At 54.4% G+C, this 27,092-nt stretch overlaps 1 protein-coding gene across 5 annotated transcripts; it reads left to right on the top strand.

Moving 5' to 3' along the window:
* The first annotated feature begins 1,413 nt into the window (after positions 1–1,413).
* LOC139002788 (tumor necrosis factor receptor superfamily member 14-like) lies at positions 1,414–26,049 on the top strand. Of its 5 annotated transcripts, none has more exons than XM_070403915.1 (9): positions 19,848–20,034; positions 20,971–21,146; positions 21,903–22,011; positions 22,416–22,541; positions 23,362–23,517; positions 23,607–23,697; positions 24,445–24,605; positions 25,274–25,320; positions 25,501–26,049. In XM_070403915.1, exons 2-9 carry the CDS (start codon positions 21,078–21,080, stop codon positions 25,543–25,545), a joined length of 804 nt encoding a protein of 267 aa, XP_070260016.1. In that variant the 5' UTR covers positions 19,848–20,034; positions 20,971–21,077; the 3' UTR covers positions 25,546–26,049. The 5 variants fall into 5 exon arrangements, 3 of the variants coding, with proteins under 3 accessions (XP_070260015.1, XP_070260016.1, XP_070260014.1); XM_070403913.1 differs by having other exon boundaries at positions 25,274–25,393; XM_070403914.1 differs by lacking the exons at positions 19,848–20,034; positions 20,971–21,146 and adding an exon at positions 1,414–1,618 and having other exon boundaries at positions 25,274–25,393.
* Positions 26,050–27,092: the final 1,043 nt, after the last annotated feature.

The raw sequence follows: 27,092 nt of genomic DNA, 5'->3' as shown, positions 1-27,092 counted from the left end.
CTGCAGGACGGCCCTCAGCCTCCTCCTGGGCTGGGACTGGGACGGTGGTCATGTCTGCGCATCACATGACTCACAGTCTGGGAAGTGAATTTATATGATTTAATTTATTATTATCATTGAAAGTAACTCGGACAAGATGCTTTGAGGGCAGGTCAATGTCCGGTTCCGGGTCAGACTTCCGGAGAAACCCTGAGACGTGAGGCTCGTGGAGCTGAGCGAGTTTGGGGAGAGACCTCAGCCTGTGAGCACGTTCCATTTCTCACCTGCATTTACCAACTGATTTTCTCCTCTGAACAACACCACTCACTGGAAGGAGGCCGTGTCCTCAGGTATCATTCACTCACTCACCCATTCACTCATCCATCCATTCACCCAATTATTCATTTTCTCATTCATTCATCCATCTATTCACTCCTTCATCCATCTAATCACTCGTTCATCCATTCATGCACCCATCCATCCATCCATTTACTCATTCATCTTTCTATTCATTGATTCACTCTCTCATTCCCTCTCCTTCCATTCCCTCACCCTTTCACTCACTCATCCATCCATCCATCCATCCCTCCATCCATCCATCATGTCCTACTGATGTCATGATGGTCTCAGTGTTTCCTGTTTCATTCACGGGATCTGACCCACAAACCCCATTGATTCTGGTGCTAAAATCGCCCCAGGTTCCTGCAGAGGGAGTCCCTGCCAGGCCCTGGGTTCCTGTGTCCGTGTCCCTCATCCCACGGCGCTTCCCTCATTCCCGCGGAGGGACCTGTGCCGCCTCCACAGTGTGAGCAGGAGGCGGAGGTGGAGGCCCAGGCCTCTGAGGTCAGAGATGAGGGTTGGGTCTGAGCACCATTTGCACCCGGAGCCCTGGGCCAGGCCCTGTCTCTCTGAGTCCCCACCTCCCGCCTGTGGAATGGGGGCAGGAATGACCCAGCCCGCCCCCTGCAGGCAGGTGGGTGTAAGTGCACATGGTGGGGAGCCCCTCCAGGTGCTCAGTGGTGACAGTGCCCCTCCCGCACCCCCTGGGGCCCAGAGTTCCCATGAGAGGCTCCCTCTGGAATGTGTGGGTGCAAACAGCTCCCCCAGGCAGAGGGGACACAGGTCACTGAGGCTCAGAGGGCTCTGCCCACATGGGGAGAGGCTGCAGGTCAGTCTCTGGGGGGCAGAGCGACAGGGAGTGAGATGCGCTTTCGGGGGCTCCCACTTCTATGGAAACTCCCACGGGGGGCGGGGGGCGGGGGAGGCGGCTCCTGGACAGGAGAGGGGACTGAACTGCTCTGCGGAGCTGGGTCCTGCCCCTCCCTTCCAGCCCCTCCCCTGGGCGGGGAGCCCTTAAAGCTTGTGTGGGGTGAACCCTCCTGTGTGAGGGTGGGGCTGGCACGGGTGGGGTTAGTGTGAACTAAAACAGGAGCTCAGCTTGCATTTCCCTTTCTCTTTGGAAAAAGCCAAAGCTTCGAGGTCGAGAATGAGCCCGTGTGTCCTGCCGTCCATCTGTCCTGCCGGCCGGAGTCCCGAGGCCGCTGTCAGGGAATAGGGTCCCGGGGTGGACATGGAGCCTCTGCCCGGCTGGGGGCCACCCCCCTGCAGCCCGACGCCCGCGGCTGACGTCCTGAGGCTGGTGAGTCGGGGACGGTGTCGCCCAGCAGCCCAGCGCCGGTGGGGGAGCCGGCCCTGCCCACAGCCCTGGCCGCTGGGACTGGGCCCAGCAGGAGGCCACCCCCTCCCAGGACTCTCCTCTGTGGACCCCTGTCCTCCCCCACCCCCCATTCAGGGCGAATCCTCCCCCACCGCCCGGCCCCGTCTGGGGAGGAACTGGGTGTCAGTGCCTGGGAGGGAGGCCGTGCAAGGCTTCCTGCCTCCTTTCCTTTTTTCTTTTTCTTGTTTTTTTCCTTCTGTCAGCTCATATCCCCGTGGTTACTACTCAGATGTAGCTCTGACTGACAGGACTCCCCGTCCCCTTCTTCCTACACCCCTCTGCCTCCCGCTCCCCCTCCTCCTTCTGCCTTGCCCTCCCCTTCACCAGCCCTTTGCCTGTGACCCAGTCAGGCCAGAGAGCCTCCCCCCCCCCCCCCCCCCCGCCCCCGCAACTGTCCCTGCCCTGACCCTGTGGATCCAGGGCTCGGTGTCCAGCACAGGGAGCAGCGAGGCTGAGTTTGTTGGGTCAGAGCAGCCCTGGCCTCCCTGGGGCGGAACAGCCAGAACCCACGGCATAAAGTGAGACCCAGGAGGCCGCCAGGACGCACATGAACGGGGAGGGCGCCTCCTCCAGGGCAGAGAGGGACCTGCATGGCCCCGGGCCTCCCACCCCCACGGCTCAGGCGGGATCACCAGTGGGTGAGACTCACCAGAAACAGGATCTGAGCTGCTCTCAGCGCAAACTGTTCCCCCAACAAAATGCTTTTTAGGTGACGCCTCAGTGTGTGCGACTCATTCTCAGATCACAGTCTCTCCTCAAACCGCACACATCGCGGCAGAATTGATCAGCACAGAATTTATAGCTTTTCCTGCACAGCCACTGAGATGGTCCCCAAGCCTCTGCAGTGAGAGGAGACCTTAGGGTGAAATGCTCGGAGCTGCCGCGAGGGCTCTTCAGGATCTGGGAAGGGGCTGTGTGTAAAGGAATAACACCGGGTGGGAAGGTAAATCTGGGGGGCGTTTGGGGAGCCAGGCGGGGACTTAGCTCTCGGGACTAAGCTCCCGGAACCTGGGACCCAGGGCTTTTTATTCACTGGAAACACATTGGCCTTCAGGACAGCAGACATACACGTCAAAGGTAGGGCTTGGGCAGCAGGGAAAGGTTAGGGGAATGGCCCCCGGTGTCCCGCCAGCTGGAACTAATCTGTAGGTTTCCAGTTCTGCTGAATCAGAGGCCCTTCTGAGGACTGTTTGCTTTTGTTATGACTCAAATTGGAAGAAGGTCAAAGCCTCAGGCAGCCTGTGGCTTCAGAATGTGATTCCAGCCCGGACTTGCAGGGAGGGTGAGGCTTCCTGTGTTGGTGGAGCTGTGGGCGATGGTGTTAACGAAAAAGAACCATGGAAACCTGTAAAGAATTGTTGTGAGTTTATTTGAGCCAAACTGTCGACATATGCCTGGAAGCAGAACCTCAACGAATTGAGATAGTGTTCGGAGAATGGCCGGGTTGCATCTGTATTTATACATTTGCAATCAAAGGAGGGACGTAGGTGGGTTACATGAAATCCACTGGTGATAGATTAAGGAGGAGTGATAAAGCAAAGCAGGGAAACCCCTGGGGTTGGATAAAAAATAAAATGATGGGCACATGCTTAGGTGGGTGCAGGATCAATTAACATGATAATGAAGGGATTTGTGGTCTCTGTCCTGGTGCCCAGCACATCTGGTTGTGCCCCAGGGGCTCCAGAAAAAGGGGAGTTACAAGTGACCCAGACATTTCAAGGGTGTGTTACCATAGATGCAAAAAGGCAAATGGGCTCAGTAAGGATCAACGTTGATCTTGTCAGTGAAGATACTGGCCTAGGATGTACCTGCCCACCATCACTGCTTTTAGTTCAAGTTTAATTTCAGACCATCCTTTGTGGTGACTTTAGGTCTCTGAGTTTGCAAGACCGCCGTGCAGGCCTCCCCTGAGCTTGTCAGGTCAGCATGTGGCCCCTTTCGTCCACAGCGGTGTGTGACAGTGGCTCCAGGACCCCCTGGTGCCAGGGCCCCACAGTGGTCCCCACACCCTCTGTACAGAGTGGTGGCCGCCGCCACCCCCTGGTCCGTCTCCACAGTGACGCTGTGTTATGGGTTGGCTCAGCGAGATAGACCATCGACTCAGAATTTAAATTTAAGAGCCTTTATTAAGCTGGCCAGCTGACCACAGCGCCTATCTCCGCCTCTGGGAGTTTCGGAGCATGTGGCAGAGACCAAGAGTGCAGTATGACCATTTATAGCAAAACAGTGTTAGGAAAAAATACAAAGCATTTAATTCGCTGTTCCTTAGAAGTTCACAAAAAGTTCATAAGTACAAAGGGGAGGTAAACGGAGTCACATCTGGCTGGAGCATATCATAACACATTGTTTTTCTAAGACAATCTAGCAATTTTTCTTCTACGGTCCCTGACCTTAACACAATCAGTAACCCTTCCGTCCCACAGTCCCTCCCCCCAACACATTCAGTAGGTTTCTCATGTTTCATTTCCTCCCCCTAGCACATTCCCTACTGGTCTTATGCCCGAATCAAATCTTTGATTCAGCACCCTCCTCTACGATATGAAATTGAGGAGGCATTTGGCAATGTAGGGGTCGAGCTTCTGGGGAAGAGCCTAGCATTTGATGGTGAAGAATTGGCCAGGGTCTCGGCCGCTGACATAGAGTCTTAGTCCCCACATCTTTCTCCTTCCCATTGGTTAGTCCACCAGGCGAGAGGCATGAGGAGGACAGGGTTATAATTTCCAGTGCCTCTTTCCTGTGACTTTGATGGCAGTTGGAGTGCTCAGCACCACCTGGTAGGGTCCATCTCATCTAGGTTCTAGGCTGCTAGGGTCGTGGCGCTTCACCCAGACGAGGTCACTCGGAGAGAAGGCAGGCTGCGTTGGACTGGGTCTCAGCACGTCCTCCTCCTGTATGGCTCTCACCATCCGTTGTGCTGACATGGCGCTGCTCTGCAAAGCCTGTAAGGACTTAAGCAATTTCGGGTAGGCAGCCGGGCAATTTCTTCCTCCCTTAGGCGGGGAAGAAGAGGTGGCGGCCTGCCAAACATAATTTCAAAAGGGGTGAGTCCTTTTATATACGGGGTGCACCTAGCTCTGAGGAGAGCAAAAGGAAGGAGACTTACCCAGTTTTCGCCAGTCTCTAATTTTAACTTAGTTAATGTTTTTTTTTTAAGATCCAATTTATTCTCTCTACCTGTTTAGAACTCTGTGGTCTATAAACACAATGCAATTTCTAAGTAACTCTCAGGGCCTTAACTATGGATTGTAACTTTGGCGATAAACGCCAGGCCATCGTCGGACCCATGTATAGTGGTAGGCCAAACCGGGGGACAATTTCAGTGAGGAGTTTCCTAACTACTACCTGTGCTGTCTCTGCCTTGGTTGGGTATGCCTCAGGCAAGTCAGAGAAGGTATCAATGAAAACCAGCAGGTACTTATATCCTCCTTGTCCTCCTGGCATCTCGGTGAAGTCCACTTCCCAGTGTTCTCCGGGGTTTTGACCTCGGAATCGCTGCCTCGGCACAGCCACAACAGGAGGCCCTTGATTCACCAGGGCACATACTTGGCACCTTTTAGCCAAGTCTTGGGATATTTTTCTGGAGCCCTGGGATGTAAAATTCTCTTCCCAGTAGTTCTGATAGCTTCGTTCCCCCCAGGTGGGTGCTCTGGTGGGTCTGGGAAGCGATGGTCTGCCCCAGGGCTTCTGGCACTATAGGCCTCCCATCTGGCAGAATTAGCCATCCACCCTCTCCTTCCCGGGCCCTTAGTTTCTCAGCTAGCCTCTGCTCCTCTGGCAGATGAGTAGGCTTCTCTAGGAGCCTTCGCGCTGGCAGGGCTATGAGAACTTCTAGGGGCCCTACTGGTCTTTTAGCCACTTCCTTGGCTCCTATATGGCTGCCAGGTGGTTAAGTATCTCAGGAGCTTTTTCCTTTCCTCCTGAGGTCAGGAGACTTCTTTAAGGTGGCTCCCGTGTCCTCCTGTAAGGGCAGTGTGAGGAGATATATCCCTGCAGTCCCTGGGTAGGTCTGGCAGGGCGAGTGCTGGGGCACCCACCAGGGCTTCTTTCTAATTCTGGCAGATTGTAGATCTCCCCTGGTTCCTCCTTATGTGCCCGCCGCGTACTGGGTACCTTACTCTACGAAGCTGCTCCTGTCTGTTTGTGTAGAGGGTCTCATCCGGATTCTGCAGGGGCTGGTCCACAAGGCCATCGCAGAGGGAAGTGAGGGTAGTCAGTGTCTCCTCGCAGTCAGGCAAAGGGGCCTCTGCCTCCTCATCAGGGAGGAGTGTGGTGGGGTTCAAGGCAGCTGTTTTCAGGAAGCTGAAATGTTTTCTCTTTTTCCCTTTCCCACCAGAGGGCCTGAGTGAGTGCTATGAGTTCCACAAGGAAGTCCACCTTTTGGCCCCCCGACTGTCAGGGTCATTTTGGGCTCCTGAGGGCCAGCTGAGCCCCAACAACTCCAATCCACCTCCTCCACCAGCATGGGAGGGAGTCGGTTCCTCTGCACGTTCAGGGCACTCCCTTTTCCAATGTCCTTCCTTTCTGCAAAATGCACACTGATTTTTCCCAAGCCTGGGTCGGACTTCTTTTCTCCCACAAGGCTTTCCTTTGTTCTTATTGTCTCTCCGGCCCCTTGGGCCTTTTTCCTCGTTTAGGGCCAGGAGGACCTTGGCCATCCGGGTGTTTAAACCTGCTGTCGGGTCCTCCGGATTGTTAAAAACCTTCTGGGCCACCTCAACCAACTCAGAGATTGATTTCCCCTCAAAGCCTTCTAACTTCTACAATTTTTTTCTTAATATTTGGGGCCGACTGGGAAACAAATGAAACATTGATAGCCCTCCAATTTTCCAGGGCATCAGGGTTAGGCTCCTGGACTGTCTCTGTCACTTAAAAAAAAATATATATATATATATATATATATATGTATATATATATATAATTGATTTTTCACAGAGAGGAAGGGAGAGGGATAGAGAGTTAGAAACATCGACAAGACAGAAACATCGAGCAGCCGCCTCCTGCACATCTCCTACTGGGGATGTGCCCGCAACCAAGGTACATGCCCCTGACCGGAATCGAACTTGGGACCCTTCAGTCCGCATGCTGACGCTCTATCCACTGAGCCAAACCGGTTTGGCAAGTCTCTGTCACTTTAGAGAGGTTTGTGGGTCTCCAAACAGCAGCTCGGATGCCCCCAATAGACTATGGCGATACTGATCAAGACCCTCCTTTCCCCTGTCACTATTGGGGTTCCAGTCAGGTCTCCTGGAGGGAAACAAAGCCTTTAATCTGTCTTTAAATGGTAAGAAGAAATTTACAATGTGTCTATATTTAAATAGACAGTTACAGCTGTCCCTGTAGGAGGGCTCCCCTCACTTGATTTGTTCTCTTAGAACGGACTAAAGGAGCTTTATTTCCTTATAGGGTCTTACATGTCACAGGACCTCACAGGGTCTGTAATTTCTGTAACAGTGGGCTATTATTCACCACTTTATTAACCCCCTCTGTTCTAGACAGGCCTTCCCCAGTTTCCTACAGTTGAGGTTTTGTGCCACCCCTGACATGGGCATGGTCACACAGGCCTGCAAGACAGTATACAGGTTGCTAACTGTCAACTGTCTTTCAATAGAGACCAAAACCTCATGGGTATTCTTTTTTGCCCAGTTGGGCACCTGCCCTCTCAGCAGCTAGGCACCCTCTACTTTTGAGGTTTACCCCATATAGTCCCCTTCCAGGACAGCTAACACATAGCCATAACAATGGCCTTCAGCAGGCCACTGTCAGGGCTGTGTATTGCGGCCAGTTACCAGTCTACAGCAACTCCTCTCTAGCCACAAACACAGTCTGTCCAATTTCCTTAAAATGTATTCTGGCACAGGAGAAAGTTGTTTTGCTGTACACAGGTAGCTTAACCCCTATACAACTGGGCTTGGACCTCTGCCTAGCAAATTGCAGTCTATAAGTTCAATATGCAGCTTCCGGTCCTCCTAACCCAATGAGCTTTCGGCCAGTCTCTGAGTCAGACTCCTCCTCTCTTGGAGAATTTCAAAGTCCTGATGGCTCCCAGGTCAGGGGAGAGTGCCCTTTTCTTAACTCTATTTATTAGTTACAGGGCCCTGCTTTCCTTGTCTTCCCACCAGTCCCCTTTATGGCAGAGCAGCAACCAGGCCTCTTTGAAGGGAGTGCACTGGAAGGGGATATCAGCCCCTCCTCTTCCAGCAGCAACAGGTACTAAACCCTTTCAGCACATTTGCAAACAGGGACTTTATACTAGCTCTATTTGCAGCTTTCATAGATCCCAGGCTTGCTGCTCTATTCCTAGGGCTGTAGAAAGGCTAGTACCAATCACTGGCTTCTGGCTTAACTGCTGTAGCCTGCAAGCCAAAGGCCTAAGTCTTGTATTGCTTGTTGTAAAACACTCGTTTCTTACTGGGCAGCAGTAGCGGGGCAGCTCTAGTGTCAGGTAAATTTCTGCTGTTCTCCACTTTCTCGCTGCTGCTGCTGCTGCTGCTTTTTTTAGGGCCACTGCAGGCAGCTCAGGCATCCAGCCCCACTTCTTTGATCATTCACTCCAAATCTGGTCTGGAGCTGGGGAATAGCGTCCCGATCCACCTTGCATCCCCAGAGGGCTGCCCGTCTGGCCCCAGATCTAGAGGGCCTGTGTTGTAAATGTTTCCTCCCATGACCCGCGTGGTTCAGGGTTCAATATCTGGAAGAGGAGCCACACACAAATGAAATAGAAAAGACAAGAGGTAATTTGGAAATATTGGGGGACCAGGCAAGTAAGTCCAACTCAGGAGGAAGGACTTCCACCCGTGCTCAGTCCGCACCGACCTTTTATAGTCTGAGGTAAACAATGCAGTGGTTACCATAGTTACAGTTCTTGTGAGTTTCACTTGTTTTGATCATGTTTACACTCCCTGCACTTCCCTCAGCCCATTAGCTTCCCAGGTAAGATCTGGGGAGTGTTATAAGGTCAAGCCTAATTATGCTAAGAGGACTGAGCCCTCTAAGCTGGGACTTGTTTGTGACTTTGCCAGCAGGTCAGTCCGAGGCTCAACCCTATATCAGTTTCCCACATCTCACCCTTTTTTAAATTATTATTCTTAGCTACTATAATGAAAATAAAACTTAAACATCAAGAACAAAACTCTGGCTATTAAAACAATAACAAAACAATGCCTATCTGTAACCCAAAACATTTTAAAACTTAAACATAACATTTTAAGAACAAAGAATGTTTAAATCCCAATTTCAACATCCAACAGTTCTGAGTCCAAGTTTCAATGTCCGACAGTTCCTGATGTCTACATGTCAGCAATGATATTTCAGTTCTGGATGGTGGACAAATGGTGGCAATGCAGGTCCCACCCTCTCTGGTTTGATCCTGGGCAACCTATAGCGATGCACAGCTGCTGACTGCTGGCATGGCAAAGTGTCGTCAGTGTCCTCCATCTCTGGTTTGTTTTTCCTCTTGCCTTCATGGCTGGAGCATTCCTGAGAATTCCTCTCTGTTTCATGAATCCACATGGTCTTGAAGTTGCTTTCTGAAAATATACAAACATATTCTCGACCAAAGGTTAATAAAGGGAATTTAACTTGGGGTCCTTTTTATATTTGCCCAAATGATTTTCCTTTGGCTTATTTTGACACCATGTATGTTTTTCATGGGTGTCTTGCTATTAGCATTACAAATGAAAAAAAATTTTTTCCAGATGTAAATTAGCTACAGGATATTTTTCCTTACATGGTATTTTCCACTATCCCCATTTTTTTATTTTTTATTTTTTTAAATATATTTTATTGATTTTTTACAGAGAGGAAGGGAGAGGGAGAGTTAGAAACATCGATGAGAGAGAAACATCGACCAGCTGCCTCCTGCACACTCCCTACTGGGGATGTGCCCTCAACCAAGGTACATGCCCTTGACCGGAATCGAACCTGGGACCCCTGAGTCCACAGGCCGACGCTCTATCCACAGAGCCAAACCGGTTAGGGCTATCCCCATTTTTTGATTTAATTATTAGGAGGCTTTTGGAAAATTTTTATAATGCAGTCTAGATAATTTTTAATTTTTTGCATAAAAATATGACTGCTTTAAGTTCATTGCATGTTAAGCAATTTTACCATGAAATGAAAATTTTGGTTAATGCTAATTATTTCAATTAAACTCGTTACTGTCAAATTTAATACTCTAACAACAATCTTAGTTTAAACTGTTAAGTATTAATGGAAAGGATTATTTTGCATCCTTGAAGAGGCCCTGAGCATTCCTGGTGTTAGGCTGGATTTAGATATAAGGTAGCTGTTGTTAGCCAAATCTCTGTTTTCTGGGTCCCGATCTGAGCTGGGCATGGGAAGCGCAGCAGCCATGGGGGCAGGAGACCTCTCTCAGAAGGGGCGAGTGTTCAAGCCCCTGCATAGTAGGGGAGGTGAGGATCTGTGCCCCACCTCTGTTGACCCCCAACTTCTCTCCTGGTGGCCCCTCTGCGACTGTGCCTGTCTTAGGTCGTTCCTCCCTGAGGAATCTTACCCGTCTTTGACTAACCAGCCATTCTCCGGTGCCAAGCAGGGTGATGTGAGGTTCAGTTCTGTCTCCTTGGTAGCCTATGCCCCTGTGGCCTCCACGCCCAGCAACTGCCTTGGGATACCCTCGCCTGCTGGCGGGGCCCTGGCATTGATCATGGGGAACCCAGGTTTCTTCTCCAGAGAGGGCCCAGCTCACGCCATTGGGCAAGAGACAGATCCATGGTACCAGCCACCATGAGGCTTCAGCCTCAGCATGAACAGAGCTCAGGCAACAGCTGTGGGCAATGGGATTGTAAGAAGAGGGACCCTCTTGGCAAAAAGGGCAAGAGAGGTCAATACAGAATGCTCATGTGCCTTCTCAGGGAGGCCTTCCACACAGTGGAAAAGATTAAATCCTTTCATGTCCTTCCAAACATTCAAAGAATTAGTTTGTAAGTTTGTTTGGGATAAATGTACAATATACTGTTGTGAAATATCAAAAATCATTGATGACCTTGTAGAACAATAAAATGTAAGGATATTCTTTGCTCTAGGCCATGGCAATTCAATTTTAAACTGGAAATGACATTAATTAAATTTCTTCAATTAGTCTTTCAGTAACTTTACACTAGCCATATTCAGGAAGGCAAAAACCCGAATTATTTACCTTTCTGTATTAAACCTAGTGCATTTAATTACAGTCCTCCAGATGTTTGAAGGAAAAACCGCTATCTATTATTTTCTTGCAGAGTAATTTCTAGTCAGCATCCTCATACTATTTCACTTCAAAATACCTAGGTATAAGTTTTTATCATTTGATTCTGTAAACTCCAAGGTCCCAAGTTCCCAGCGGCTCTGGAAAACCACGCTTAAGGCAGGCAAACATGCTTGGCCCAGCCCTTGACTTTAAAAGGACCATAATTTTTTCTCTGGGGAAAGTCAAGAAGCTAACTTATAGCTACATTGTTTCCTGCCGGTTGCTTGCCAGCAGGAAATTTCAAAATTGGCCACGAGATCGCAGCCTCAGGAAAAACTGTTTTCCCCTGGTCTAACCTGGTCCATTTAAATGTCAAAGAGCTGAGCTAGTTTCTCCCTGGGCCACTGGACCTTCATAACCAATATATTTCAATCCTTCTTGATATTCAAATCCACTTATTATTTTAAGGCATTTACTTTGGAAAACACTTTATTATGGAAAAATACCAATCTTGTTGCTAGAACCAGCCTGCATTTCTTCCCTGGGTAAAATTCGTCATTTTTCTTAGGAAATAATCAGTCTTGGGTTTTATTTTGTACATTTGCAAAGAGATTCCAGCTCAAAACTCTATCTAAATGTCCAAAATCGGACGATGCACGCACTAGTTTTAAGCCAGCTTTTCTCTTTACACGTGCACAGAAATCCCAGATGCATTTTTAAATTTTGTAAAACTTTTCAATTCCCCACATGCTTTGGGGGGAGTTTCCCTAGGTAATATTACCGTACAGATGATTACCACTGGCATGGCAGGAAAGACGTTCTTAGGCGTCAGGCGTCTGTACCGTCTTCTTTACCATGCCTCAGGTGGTCTCTGGGCTGTTTCTTGTCCGGCTCATCCTCCTCCTGCTGCTCATCTTCAGTAGACCGCTTGGAGTCGCTGCTCTCTGTGGCTGAGGTAGTGGATTGTCTGCAGCTGCATGGTGTGGCTCCAGGCGCAAGGTCCTCATTAGTCTGGGTAGTTTCTCTCTTGGATCCCTGTTGCAGTTTAATATTTCTAGCAGGAATCCACACGAGTTTGGAAAAATTCTCTGGGAATTTACAAGCATACCCTCTGCCAAAGGTTAATAATGGGTCAGGTCCCTTCCATAAACCAGATTCCGGATCCTTCCATTTACTAGACCATTTTCTTTTGTTTTATTCTGACACCAATGTAGCTCCATAGGTGTCTTTCCATCAGCATCACAAGTGAAGAAATTTAGAGTAATCAAGGCTTGGTGCAGCCTACCCGCAGGTGATTTCTCCATCATCCCTCCTTGTTGTTTGTCTAGTTGGGATTTCAGCCGTTGGTGCTGTCGCTCAATAATGGCCTGTCCTTGGGAATTATATGGTATTCCCATAATGTGCTGACTTTTCCACCTTTTACAAAATTCCTGGAATTGACAGCTTGTATAAGCAGGTCCATTATCGGTTTTAATAATCTTTGGAATTCCCATGACCACAAAAGCAGCTAGACAATGATTAATAACCTGTTTTGCCGTTTCTCCTGTAGATGCAGTGGCCCATAGGACTTTTGAAAAGGTATCTACAGAGACATGCAATACCCCAAGACGTCCAAAAGGAGTATAATGTGTTACATCCATTTGCCAGATATGGTCCCTTAGCAAACCTCTAGGGTTGACTCCTGTGTTAGGCCCTTGAGGTAGATGTAACACGCAACTGGGACATTCCTTGATAATCTGTTTTGCTTTCTGTCGAGAGATTGAGAATTGTTTGGACAACATTCTGGCAGGCTGATGTAAAAGCTGATGAGACTCTGAGGCCTCTTTTAATAAAGCAACCAATTGATCAGCATGTGCATTTCCCTTCGTTAGTGGGCCAGGTAATACACTGTGAGCCCCGATGTGAGTGATATAAAAAGGGTATTTTCTCTGCTGCACAATCTGCTGAGCCTTTTTAAACAGTAAGAATAAACTTTGGTCACTGTGCAATTTCAACCGGGCAGTTTCAATTCTACTTACTAGGCCCGAAGCATAAGAGGAATCAGAAATTACCTTAGTAGGCTGTTGGAAATCTTGCAATGCAGCCTTAATAGCTTCTAATTCAATTCTTTGCACAGAAGTATGACTGGTCAATATGACTCAGTCAGAATTTATAGTATGATAGGCAGCTTTCCCATTTGATGACCCATCAGCAAAAACAGTTAAAGCTCCAGGAATTGGTTCCTGCCTAGTATTTTTTGGTATAATGATGGAAGTCTTATATAAAAATGGTAGTAGTTTATCTTTTTTTAAAAAAATATATTTTATTGATTTTCTACAGAGAGGAAGGGAGAGAGATAGAGAGTCAGAAACATCGATGAGAGAGAAACATCCATCAGCTGCCTTCCACACAGCCCCTCCTGGGGATGTGCCTGCAACTCAGGTACATGCCCTTGACCGGAATCGAACCTGGGACCCTTCAGTCCACAGGCCGACGCTCTATCCACCGAGCCAAACCGGTTTCGGCTGTAGTAGTTTATCTTTTAATAGGTGACAGCTAAGTTCCCTTGAATATCCACTTAACCCAATTTGCCAATTTAAGTCAGTTTGAAATAACATTTCTAATTGCTTTCCAGTGAGGGGAAGATAAGATGCATTTAGGTTCTTCTCCTCTAAGCTGCCTGCAACGCTTTCTAAGCTGAGATATCAATTGAGCCATCAGTTCTACATAAGTAATAGCAGTTTTAGAAGACTGATGGCCGAGCTGGACCCATTCGATAATAGCGGGAGAGTCTTTATTCTGGAAGATGACTCCAGTGGGACTATTTGCAGTATGGTTAATCTGTCCCAATAAAGGCAATTCAGGCTGTACCCACGCTACTTGGGCTGAGGATATCGCCTGCTCAATTCTTAGCAACTCCTTTCTGGCGTCATCTGTTAGTGTTCTGGGTGAGGAAAGGTCAGAGTCACCCCTAAGTATATTGAATAAATTTGTCATTTCTCCCGTAGAGATTTTTAGGTCAGGTCTTAACCAGTTAACGTCCCCTAATAATTTCTGAAAGTCATTTAAAGTTTTAAGGCAATCTTTTCTTAGTTCCACCTTTTGTGGTCTAATGCATTGGTTTTCAATTATGGTTCCCAGATATTTAAAAGGTGTCTCTTTCTGTACCTTTTCTGGAGCAATTTTTAAGCCCCATTTAGGGAGCTCCTTCTCTAATTGGAAAAACATTTCCAAAGTCTGCTCTTCCCCTGGACTTGCTAAGAGCAAGTCATCCTCTGTCCCTTAAAGGCTGAACAGCTTGAGCTAAATATTTTTGACACAAGATGGAGCTATTGGCCATTCCTTGAGGCAAAACTTTCCACTGATATCTTTTCATGGGTTCTATATTATTAATAGATGGCACTGAAAAGGCAAATCTTTTTTTATCTTGAGGTGCCAAGGGAATGGTGAAAAAACAATCCTTAAGATCTACTACTATGAGAGACCAATTTAAAGGGATTTGTGAAGGCGCTGGGAGTCCAGGTTGCAAAGCTCCCATGGTATACATAGTAGCATTAACTGCTCTAAGATCATGTATCAATCGCCATTTTCCTGCCACCTTCTTAGGTATAATAAATATAGGCGTATTCCGAGGGCTATTGGAAGGCTCTATGTGACCAGCTTCTATTTGTTCCTGTATCAATTCATGAATATGTCCTAATTTCTCCTTGGTTAATGGCCACTGATCCACCCATACAGGTTTATCGTCTTTCCATTGTATAGGATCAGCATGGGGGTGAGGAGACTGAGCAGTGACCACTCCTAAAAAGGTGGATATCCTAATCCTCGTCTTCCTGGGTTTTCTGTGCCTTGACCAGTCTGATATCCCTTCTGAGCTACAAACTGCTGACCTTTGCCGGTAATACAAGCTTGTAAACCTTCTAAGACATCCCGGCCCCACAAATTGACTGCAATTCCAGAGACAATGTAGGGCTGGAACCATCCTGTCTGTCCTTCCTCATCTTGCCGAGCTATGTTGTGTGTTTTCAGGAACTCCCACCCCTCTAATTGAGTCCATAGCTTCTACCACGGACCAACTAGGAGGCCAGAATTCTTTGCTGATAACGCTGACATCTGCCCCAGTGTCTACTAGGCCCTTAAACATTTTTCCTTCCATCTTCAGATTAATCATAGGACGGGTTTTGCTAATTTCCTGTATCCAATAGATGTCTGAGCTTCCAAATCCTTGCATTCCTCTTTTCCTGTTTATAGCCTCGCCTTGCTGAACATAAGGTAAAAGTAGTATCTGAGCAATTCTTTGTCCTGGAGTAATTTGCATAATATGATTACATTCCAATAATACTTTAATCTCTCCCTCATAGTCTGAATCTATGACTCCAGGCAAAACAGTTAATCCTTTCAGAGTGTTTCCACCTCTCCCTAAGATTAATCCTAAAGTTCCCGGTGGCACAGGTCCCCAGATTCCTGTAGGAACAGCTTGCCGAGCCATATCGGGGGTCAAAGTGACCGCTATAGTCCTGTTAAGATCTAGGCCTGCGCTCCCTGGAGTGGCCCGGATCAGAGAGTCCACTGTGGGCTTTGCAGGGCAGATCTCCCCTTTTATTGACGGGGCTGGGGGCGGCCCCGCTGGCCGTTTCCCTGCGGTTGGCCATACCCTGTGTCTTGATACAACGGCCGCCCATTTTTATGAAATTTCGATTGACAATGGCTGGCCCAATGGTAGCCCTTCTGGCACCTAGGACACAGAGAGGTTGGATCTGTTTTGATCAGCTCAGGAGGCGGAATGTTCGCGCCTTTCCCTAGAGCGCCTCCTTGTGTCCTTCTTCGTTGCCTACAGTCTTTTCTAAAATGTCCTGTTTTTCCACAGTTATAACACCTTTTATTTTCTATGGTTGCAGCGGCAGCGAGTAAATTCGCTTGAAAAGTGCCTGACCCCACATTCTGACATGCTTGAATCATTTCTGTAATGATACTGCCTTTTCTCAAAGGCATCAGGCATTTCTTACAATCAGCATTGGCATTTTCATAAGCTAATTGCTGAATTAAAATGTCTCCTGCTGTCTCATGTTGAACCTGTCGTCTCACTGCTCGAGTGAGACGAGCCACAAAATCAGAAAATGATTCTAAAGGCCCCTGCATGCACTTACTGGAAGCTCCCTCAGAGTCCCCTTTTGCTGGTAAAGCCCACCAAGCTTTCCTTCCACAAGCTCTAATTTGCTCATATGCCAGCTGCACATCATTTAACTGGGTTCCAACGTCATTGTATTGTCCCAGTCCTGCTAGCATTTCATAAGTTATTTGAGCATTCAGCCCGTGGTGTGTATGGGCTTGCTCCTGGCATTTCTCCAAAAATTCTCCCTTCCATAGTAAATAATCTCCTCCATCCAGAGTTGCACGAGCCAGAGCGTACCAGTCATGAGGAATTAAGAATGCTTCAGAAATATTATTCATAATTTCCCCTGTAAAAGGAGCTATTGGACCATTTTGAACTACACTTTCACGTAAGGCCTTTATCATTTTAAAGTCAATTTTTTCATGGTGTCTTGTTATCTGATTCGGGAGCTGTGGGTCAGCTACCTGCATGATAGGAAATGCAAACCTTTCTTCCACCGGCATGTCCTTCAGTCCTCTGATGGCTGTTTGCACAGGTGATTCCATTAAGGCGAGTTAATCATTTCAGGATTAGGACATGGAGGTGGAGGTGGAGGGCGCCATGAAGGCCGGTCCTCCAATTTGTCTTCCCGCTCCTCTCTAGGAGGAGCAGAGGGAACCAGGCGAGGGGGCTCCTCCTCAGCCTCTCTGAAAGGCTCTAGCAAACGCAATATTGTGTTCCCCATGGAAAAAGTTTGGTTGGTTTTTTTTTTGAGATAAGTTTTTTCAAGCTGCTGACCTTTTTTTCAAGTTCTGACTAACTTTTTGGCAACTTTTTAAGATCTAATGTACCTTCTTCAAAGAAAAACAAAGGTTATGTTCTATAATAACATGCAAAAACTGTAAAAGATTACCTTCTAAAATTTTAACACTTTAAACATGCAAATCAAAAAGTCTATAATAAAGTTTCTTACTTTTTAAAAGCCAAATATACCTTTTTAAAGCCGAATCCTGCCCAATTTAGCCTGGTATGGAAAAACGTTCCCACCCCGCCTACAGCTCCAGACTTCTGTAGCTGATGGTGGCCGTCTGTGTGTGGTGAAATAACCCCCTACCTTTTGCGGTGCCTACCTATACGGTAACTTCTTTGTTCCTCACCTTGCTGGTGAAAACTTCACTTTTTCCGCTCTAGCCAAACCTTCACTTCCAGATTACCCGTTCGGGCGCCAGATGTTGAGTATGTTTCCCTCCTGGTCCCACGTGGATTAGGGTTCGGGATCCGAAAGAGGAGCCCCACACAGATGAGAGAGAAAAGAGATAAGAGACAATTTGGAAATGTTGAGGAGACAGGCGGGCAAGTCCAACTCAAAGAGAGGAACTTCCACCGATGCTCAGGCCGCTCCAACCTTTCATTTGGTCTGGGGTAGCCCTAAGGTAAGGTGGTTACAATGACACCGAGACTAGGTCATAGCATGACCCTTAGGCAGGCAAGTTCCAGTAACAGGCAGAATATCTAATCAACAATAAACAAGGATTTACATAAGTATCTAAGGAATTAAGTGAACTAAGGCGGGGATGATGCTTTAGGTACCCTTACCTAAATTAACTGGGTGGTTTCTAGATTAACTGGGTGGGGCTCAGTCATGACGATTCCTAGGACTTCAAAGGTTACTAACTTTTGGGGGTCTCTGTCTATACTCAGCTAGTGAAGACAATAAATGGACTCTGGCGCCGGACCGTCACCTTGTGCAGCTACGGGTGCGGCCACTTCTGTGAGCGACAGGACGGGGACTCCTGTGTCCAGTGCAGGCCCCACAGTGTCTGCCGCCCGGGCCAGAGGGTGCGGGAGACAGGTGAGCGCGGCTCCCCCTGAGGACACAGGCCCCGGCCCCCGGCCTGAGGGGGCCCCGAGGAGCCCTCTGCCCGACACTGTCGTTTCTCAGGCACCGAGTGGCAGGACACGCTGTGTGAAGACTGCCAGCCGGGCACCTTCTCTGCGGGGGGCACCCAGGCAGCCTGCACGCCCTGGACCAGGTAGGTGACCTGAGTCCCAGGAGGCACTGCCAGTGTCCCCTGGAAGATAAGGGCCCCCATCGGGGAGACGGTGACCCCACAGCCGCCCCGCTGACCCTGTGGCTCCCACACCACTGTCACCTCAGCCCAGGGCCCGGTCAGCACATCCCAGATGAGGGGCTCCGGGCGCTGCAGCCAGAGACCGCGCCCTGTGTCCCGGGGTGTCCCCAGGTGTCAGGGCTGAGGGCTCCTGCCATTCGGAGTCAGGGGTGCACACACGAGGCTCCAAGTGAGGAGTCCACTCCCCAGGAAACAGGAACCCTGATGCCCGCCCCCCCCCCACACCCACCGTGTCCTAGCTGATACCTGGCTGCTTAGTTTATGGTGTGACTCCACAGGGAGGGTCACGGTCCTGTGTCTCTCCCTTCCCTCCCTCTTGTCTTCCCCCCCAGTTCTGTCCCTCAGTCTGCCCCCTCCACCTCCACTATCCCCTCCCCCCCAGGTCTGTCCCTCTGTCTGGGGCACTGGCTTTCACAGTCCATTCCTGACACCAGCTCTGCCCTCACCCCTGGCATCTCCTTCGCTGTCCCTCTCTTGTGTCCAGTGTCCCTGTCCCCGGTTGTCCTGCCCCTTCCTCCCCTCCCTCCGTCTCCCCGTGGCTGTGGGACAGGGAGAGTCAGACCTGAGTGCCCCCCAGAGCCCCCTCCCTGGGCCCACCCCAGGCAGCAGCCTCCCCCTCTGTGCGCCAGGCTGCGCAGGGGACGCTTGGGGTCGGGGTGAGTGATAGGCACTGAGGTGCCCCTCCTCCCCCAGGTGCAGTGGCCCATTTGCCAGGAAAGTGACACCTGGGACCAACAGCACAGACGTAACATGCTCCCCCTGGGGCCCCATCATCATAATCATCGTCATCCTCGTCATCACTGGCATTTCTGTGCCACGTGTGCTCAGGGCCATCAGGGACAGAACGTCACGTGGTGAGCATGAGCACAGGGCGCCCGAAGGCAGCGGGAGGCCCCGTCATGCTTCCCTCCCCTGTCCCTGCCCAGGGCGCTCTGCATGTCCCAGCCAGAGAGAGAGGCTGAGTCCTGTTTCGAGGCGGCGCCCTGTCCTCACCCAGGAGGGGCCCGGCTCTGAGCAGCGGGTGGGGTGGGTTTCTCCAGGCTCCTGGCAGCCGCTCCCCTGTGGGGCCCAGCCCTCCCTGTGGACGGTCCCCGGGGCTGAGGTGAGGCACAGTTGCAGCAGGGGAGGTGGCAGGAGCCTGTGTCCTTCCCAGTCTCCCGGCCCCGGGGACAGGCCGACCAGGAGCCCGTGCTTGGGTCTTGCTGCCTCTGAGCGGGTCGGTCTCTGGGAGGTTCCCTGAGAGCAGCAGGCCCCCTGGTCCCCGGCCAGGCGGCCGCTTCCTGACGGGGCGTCTCTGTTTTGCAGGAAAACTCACCTTTCCTGGGATATTGCTGCCTGTCCCCACCCAGGAGGTGAGCCTGCTGGCTGGGAGCGCGAATCTGGGGAGCAGGTCCCTGCGGGGCTGAGTCCTCCGTGGACGCTGTGCCAAGTCGAGGAGGGAGGCCCCGCTCCTGCCCTTGGGGGTGGCTGACCCTGAGCATCGGGCCAGGCGGGAGCGGCCCCAGGTCTTCACGCCGAGTGTCCCTCGCAGGGGACAGGAAAGCCGGCAGAAAGGAACAGGCATCGGGACCTGCAGGCCTCCCGGGTCCAGGCAGACGTCACCACGGAGCCCGTGGAGGAGACAGCATCCCTGTTCCCTCAGAGCGACTGCCACCTGACACATGGCTGCGGGATGCAGCTCCTGAGCCATCTCCGCGAGGCTGTGGGCAGCGGCCAGGCCCCTACGGACCAGATTATCAATAAAAATCTCTTGGACAAGATGCTTTGAGGGCAGGTCAATCTCCGGTTCTGCGTCAGACTTTGGAGAAACCCTGAGACGTGAGGCTCGTCGAGCTGAGCGAGTTTGGGGAGAGACCTCAGCCTGTGAGCACGTTCCACTTCTCACCTGCATTTACCAACTGATTTTCTCCTCTGAACAACACCCCTCACTGGAAGGAGGCCCTGTCCTCAGGTATCATTCACTCACTCACCCATCCATCCAGCCATCCACCCATCCATCCATCCATCATGTCCTATTGATTTCACGATGGCCTCAGTGTTTCCTGTTTCATTCACGGGATCTGACCCACGAACCCCATTGATTCTGGTGCTAAAATCGCCCCAGGTTCCTGCAGAGGGAGTCCCTTCCAGGCCCCTGGGTTCCTGTGTCCGTGTCCCTCATTCCATGGCGCTTCCCTAATTCCCGCCGAGGGGCCTGTGCCGCCTCCACAGTGTGAGCAGGAGGCGGAGGTGGAGGCCCAGGCCTCTGAGGTCAGAGATGAGGGTTGGGTCTGAGCACCGTTCGCACCCGGAGCCCTGGGCCCGGCCCTGTCTCTCTGAGTCCCCACCTCCTGTCTGTGGAGTGGGGGCAGGAATGACCCAGCCCGCCCCCTGCAGGCAGGAGGGTGTATGTGCACATGGTGGGGAGCCCCTCCAGGTGCTCAGGGGTGACAGTGCCCCTCCCGCACCCCCAGGGCCCAGAGTTCCCCTGAGAGGCTCCCTCTGGAATGTGTGGGTGCAAACAGCTCCCCCAGGCAGAGGGGACACAGGTCACTGAGGCTCAGAGGGCTCTGCCCGCGTGGGGAGAGGCTGCAGGTCAGCTCTCTGGGGGGCAGAGCGACAGGGAGTGAGATGTGCTTTGGGGGGCGCCCACTTCTATGGAAACTGGGGGGCGGGGGCGGGGGAGGCGGCTCCTGGACCGGAGAGGGGACGGGACTGCTCGGCTGAATTGGGAACTCCCTCCTTCCCGGAAGGGAGCCCTTCAGGCTAGTGTGAATCCTCCTGTGTGAGGATTGGCTGGCACAGGCAGGGATGGGCCTTCCTGTGTGAGGATTGGGCTGGTGCGGGCGGGGTTAGTATGAACTGCAACAGGAGCTCAGCTTGCTCTTCTCTGTCTCTTTGGGAGCAGCCACAGCAGCAGTGAGGTCAAGAATGAGTCCGTCTGTCCCGCTGTCCATCTGACCTGCCGGCCGGAGTCCCAAGACCGCGGTCAGGGAATGAGGGTCGCGGGTGGACATGCAGCCTCTGCCCAGCTGGGGGCCATTCCCCTGCAGCCCGGCGCCCGCAGCTGACGTCCTGAGGCTGGTGAGTCGGGGACGGTGTCGCCCAGCAGCCCAGCGCCGGTGGGGGAGCCGGCCCTGCCCACAGCCCTGGCCGCGGGGACTGAGCCCAGGCAGGAGACCACCCCCTCCAAGGACTCTCCTCTGTGGACCCCTGTCCCCCCCCCATTCAGGGCGGAATCCTCCCCCACCGCCCGGCCCCGTCTGGGGAGGAACTGGGTGTCTGTGCCTGGGAGGGAGGCTTCCTGTGTGTTTCCATTAGCAACAGAGCCATCAGCTCCAAAGCCCTCAGCTCCTAAGCCCTTGGTTATTACTCAGGAGCAGCTCCACTGACAGGCCTCCCGCCCCCTCCCCTCCCCCTCCCCCTACCCTCAACCCCTTTCCCCCCCCCCGCCCCTCACCCCGCGCCCCCCCAACTTAAACCTCTGCCTCCCCTCCCCTCATCAGCCCTTTGCTAGTGACTTGTCAGGCCAGAGAGCCCCCTCCCACTCAGACCTGTTGCTGCCCTGACCCGGTGGCTCCAGGGCTCCGGGTCCAGCACAGGGAGCAGCGAGGCTGAGTTTGTGGGGTCAGAGCAGCCCTGGCCTTCCCAGGGGCGGGGCCCACTCTCCTGAGCCCAGGGGGTCAGAGGTCACACACAGGGTGGTCCCAAACCCAGGCTCTTAGGATCCTCAGTAGACAATCCTGTCCTGGGCCCCCTGCAGGGCACGGCCCATTTCCCGGAGGGTGAGACTGAGGCCCAGGCAGCTGCTCTGCTCCAACGCCCCCCCATCTCCCTTAGGTCCTGAGCCTCCTCCTTCTGACAGCCCCGCCCTGTGCACTGGGGAAGCCCTCGTGCAAAGAGGTGGAGTTCCCGATGGGGGCCATGTGCTGCCCCAAGTGCAGGCCAGGTGGGTGCAGCTCTGCAGGGCCCCTGGGGGGCGCCGGGGGCGGGGCTATGCTGGGGGCAGGCATCCCCCCTCCCCTGGCCTGGAGCCCCTCTGCTCCCAGCACCCCTTCATGGGAGGCCTGAAGCCCCTGGGCACAGAGGACACCCCCAGCTTCCCCCCCAGACCCTCAGCTCAGTGCTCAGGGCGAGGCTGGGGTGGGCAGCCCATTTCAGGCCCGGAGAGGGGGTGTCAGAGACAGGCCTCTGTGGCCCAGGTGGCCCCCAACTTCCAGTAAGTTCTCACTTTCTGCCAAGCAGGCTCACTGGCCTGGGGAACAGCCCAGGTGGGGTGTCCCCTGGGGGGTGTCACACCTGACTGGGCTCCCGGGGCGGCCCCGCCCTGAGTGTGTGCCCTCTTGGCTGCAGGCTCCCGGGTGCAGGAGGCCTGCGGGGAGCTCAGGAGCACAGTGTGTGAGCCCTGCACCTGGGGCACCTACACTGCCCACCTCAACGCCCTGCCCGAGTGTCTGCCCTGCCGCGTCTGTGACCCAGGTGAGACCAGGAGCCCAACCCCGGCTGTGCCCAGCCCCCAGCCCCCCATCCCGGCCACACTGACTGCAGGCCCTCAGGCTGCCCGGGGCCGGGCCTCCTCCACCTGCAGTGCCGGTTCCGTTGATCCCCACACCCTGCCCAGGGTCCTCCTCTGGCTGAGCACTGGCCCCTGGGTCTCCTCCTTGCTCAGGACAGGCGGTTGGACTGGGGCACCCCAGAAGGAAGGCCGGGACCGAGGTGCAGGCCACAATGCTTTGGGGTTCAGTGGAGCGGCGGTGGGCCGGGTGCTGCAACCACAAAGGAAGCCGCTGCCTGGGATGGGCTGGGGAGATGGCACTGCGGATGCCCCTCTGCTGCCAGCTGAGGCCCCTGCCCTGTGGCTGCCTCTGACCTGCCTGGTTTTCAGGAGGGAAACCTGTTTGAGGGGCGTCCGGTCCTGGGAGTCGCCTCTGGGCCTGTCCTTTGGCTGTCTGGTCCCCACTTCCTGTCCGGGTTCAGGCTGGGAGGTCTCAGCCGCCCCAAGAGGCCTGGCCTTCTGTGGAGAAGACCCTGCCCCCGTCCCTGCTGCTGCCGCCCCGTCCCTCGGACCCCCCTTGGGACTGGCCTCTGTGTCCAGCAGCTCCGGGCCTATGTTCCGGCTGAGCCTGGGCTGCGGCCGGCAGGGTCCATGGGGAGCAGAGGGGGCTGCACCCCTGTCCCCGTGTCCTCCCCAGGCCCGCGGGCGCTGCCCAGCCCTCAGCATGGTTTCCTCCCGGGACGGGGCGCTCCCCCAGCCCTGGCAGGCCTTGCTGCTGCTCTGAGCTCCTTCTCTGGGTCCCAGGCCTGGGCCAGGTGACCAGATGGAACTGCACCACCCAGACCAACACCGTGTGCGGCTGCGGGTGCGGCCACTTCTGTGTGCGACAGGACGGGGACTCCTGTGTCCAGTGCAGGCCCCACAGTGTCTGCCGCCCGGGCCAGAGGGTGCGGGATACAGGTGAGCGCGGTTCCCCTGAGGACACGGGCCCCGGACTCCGGCCTGAGGGGGCCCCGAGGAGCCCTGTGCCCGACACTGTCGTTTCTCAGGCACCGAGTGGCAGGACACGCTGTGTGAAGACTGCCAGCCGGGCACCTTCTCTGCGGGGGGCACCCTGGCAGCCTGCATGCCCTGGACCAGGTAGGTGACCCGGGTCCCAGGAGGCACTGCCAGGGCTCCCTGGGGAGATAAGGGCCCCCCAGCGGGGAGACGGTGCCCCCCAAGCCGCCCCGCTGACCCTGTGGCTCCCACCCCGCTGTTACCTCAGCCCATGGCCCGGTCAGCACATCCCAGATGCGGGGCTCACGGCGCTGCAGCCAGAGACCCCACCCTGTGTTCCAGGGTGTCCCCAGGTGTCAGGGCTGAGGGGTCGTGCCATTCTGAGTCCGGGGTGCACACACGAGGCTCCAGAGTGAGGAGTCCACTCCCCCGGAAACAGGAACCCCGATGTCCACTCCTCCCTTCCAGCTGTGACCTGGCTGCTTAGTCTCTGGTGTGACTGCCACACGGAGGCTCTGGGTCCTGTCTGTCCACCCCACCACCCCTCCTATCCTCCCCCCCAGGTCTGTCCCTCTGTCTGGGGCACTGGCTTTCACAGTCCATTCCTGACACCAGCTCTGCCCTCACCCCTGGCATCTCCTTCGCTGTCCCTCTCTGGTGACCAGTGTCGCGGTTGTCCTGCCCCTTCCTTCCCTCCCTCCGTCTCCCCGTGGCTGTGGGACAGGGAGAGTCAGACCTGAGTGCCCCCCAGAGCCCCCTCCCCGGGCCCACCCCAGGCAGCCAACTCCCCCTCTGTGCGCCAGGCTGCGCAGGGGACGCTCGGGGTCGGGGTGAGAGCCTGGGACCGAGCTGCCCCTGCCCACTGCCCATGGGCACCTCCTCCCCCAGGTGCAGTGGCCCATTCACCTGGGAAGTGACGTCCGGGACCAGCAGCTCAGACATGACATGCTCCCCCTGGGGCCCTGTCATCATCATCATCAGCGTCATCCTCGTCATCGCTGTCATTTCTGTGCTTGTGCTCATGTCCATCAGGGACAGAAGGTCACGTGGTGAGCAGGAGCCCCTGGTCCCGTCAGGGCTCAGGCCCCAGCTCTCTCATCCCAGACACCGCTCTGGCTCTGTCCCCCAAAGAGAGAGGCGGCCTGGAGTGCCTGGGGTGGGACTTCCTGTCTGAGGAGCCTGGTGCCCCCGGTGCCCACGCAGCACCAGGGCCCGAGCTCCCACCTGCCCCCAGCGGACGGAGGAGCACAGGGAGCCGAGAGCAGCGGGAGGCCCCGTCATGCCTCCCTCCCCTGTCCCTGCCCAGGGCGCTCTGTGTGTCCAGAGCCGGAGGGGGGGGGGACCCTGAGCAGAGAGGGGCTCAGGGCTGTGGGCGAGGCTGTGCCCTGTCCTCACCCGGGAGGTGCCCGGCCCAGGGCCCGGCTCTGAGCAGCGGGGGGTCCCTCCTCCCGGCTCCTGGCAGCTGCTCCCCTGGGGGGCTCAGCCCTCCCTGTGGACGGTCCACGGGGCTGAGGTGGGGCCGGGTTGGCAGCAAGGGAGGTGGCAGGGGCCCGGGTCCTTCCCCGTGTCCCGGCCCCGGGGACAGGCCGACCAGGAGCCCGTGCTTGGGTCTTGCTGCCTCTGAGCGGGTCGGTCTCTGGGAGGTTCCCCGTGAGCAGCAGGCCCCCTGGTCCCCGGCCGGGCGACCCCTTCCTGACGGGGCGTCTCTGTTTTGCAGATAAACTCGCCTTCCTTCGGTCATTGCTGTCTGTCCTCACCCCGGAGGTGAGCCTGCTGGCGGGAGGTGGGGAGGTGTGGGGGCAGGGCCCTGCGGGCTGAGTCCTCCATCGATGGCCTGGTAAGTCGGGGAGGGAGGCCCCGCTCCTGTCCTTGGGGGTGGCTGACCCCGAGCATCGGAGCCAGGTGGGAGCAGCAGATGGTCTTCACACCGAGTGTCCCTCGCAGGGGACAGGAAAGCGGACAGAAAGGAACAGGCGTCGGGACCTGTAGGCCTCCCGGGTCCAGCCAGACGTCACCACGGAGCCCATGGAGGAGACAGCATCCGTGTTCCCTCAGAGGGACCCGCCACCTGACACATGGCTGCGGGATGCAGACGCCTGAGCCATCTCCGAGAGGCTGCGGGCAGCAGCCAGGCCCCCACGGACCAGCTACGGGGTCAGGGGAGCTGCGCGACCCCCTCCTGGAGGCCAGCCCGCGCCTGGCTGGGGAGGAGACCACCTGCTGTGCCGGGGACTTGGGACCACCCGCGTCTCCCCACCGGGCTCCTGAGGTGCCGACCTCCCCCTCCTGACCCCGCGTGTGAGGCCCTGGCCCAGGGCGCTCCTGCCCCCACCCGCCCCCCGGGCCCTGAGCTCAGCTGCAGGACGGGCCTCAGCCTCCTCCTGGGCTGGGACTGGGGAGGGGTCATGTCTGCGCATCACATGACTCACAGTCTGGGAACTAACTTTGTATGATTTCAAGTTTTTATTATCAATAAAAATAACCTGGACAAGATGCTTTGAGGGCAGGTCAATGTCCGGTTCCGGGTCAGACTTCCGGAGAAACACTGAGACGTGAGGCTCGTGTAGCGGAGTGAGTTTGGGGAGAGACCTCAGCCTGTGAGCACGTTCCATTTCTCACCTGCATTTACCAACTGATTTTCTCCTCTGACCAACACCACTCACTGGAAGGAGGCCCTGTCCTCAGGTATCATTCACCCATTCACCCATTCACCCATCCATCCATTCACTCGTTCATCCATCAATCCATCGTGCACTATTGATATGATGGCCTCAGCGTTTCTTGTTTCATTCACGGGATCTGACCCACGAACCCCATTGATTCTGGTGCTAAATCGCCCCAGGTTCCTGCAGAGGGAGTCCCTTCCAGGCCCTGGGCTCCTGTGTCCGTGTCCCTCATTCCATGGCGCTTCCCTCATTCCCGCGGAGGGACCTGTGCCGCCTCCACAGTGTGAGCAGGAGGCGGAGGTGGAGGCCCAGGCCTCTGAGGTCAGAGATGAGGGTTGGGTCTGAGCACCGTTTGCACCCGGAGCCCTGGGCCCGGCTCTGTCTCTCTGAGTCCCCACCTCCCGTCTGTGGAATGGGGGCAGGAATGACCCAGCCCGCCCCCTGCAGGCAGGAGGGTGTAAGTGCACATGGTGGGGAGCCCCTCCAGGTGCTCAGGGGTGACAGTGCCCCTCCCGCACCCCCAGGGCCCAGAGTTCCCCTGAGAGGCTCCCTCTGGAATGTGTGGGTGCAAACAGCTCCCCAGGCAGAGGGGACACAGGTCACGAGGCTCAGAGGGCTCTGCCCGCGTGGGGAGAGGCTGCGGGTCAGCTCTCTGGGGGGCAGAGCGACAGGGAGTGAGATGTGCTTTGGGGGGCGCCCACTTCTATGGGAACTGGGGGGGGGGGGGGGGGAGGCGGCTCCTGGACCGGAGAGGGGACCGAACTGCTCTGCGGAGCTGGGCCCGCCCCTCCCTCCTGGCGCCTCCCTCCTTGTAGGTTAACCCTCCAGGCCTGTGTGAACCCTCCTGTGTGGGGGTTGGGCTGGCGGGGG

This window comes from Myotis yumanensis, unplaced genomic scaffold, assembly GCF_028538775.1.
Source record: "Myotis yumanensis isolate MYYU_CA2020_CCGP unplaced genomic scaffold, mMyoYum1.0.hap1 SCAF_2, whole genome shotgun sequence".
Classification (NCBI taxonomy): Eukaryota; Metazoa; Chordata; class Mammalia; order Chiroptera; family Vespertilionidae; genus Myotis; species Myotis yumanensis.
This window is presented reverse-complemented; position numbering and strand designations above follow the sequence as displayed.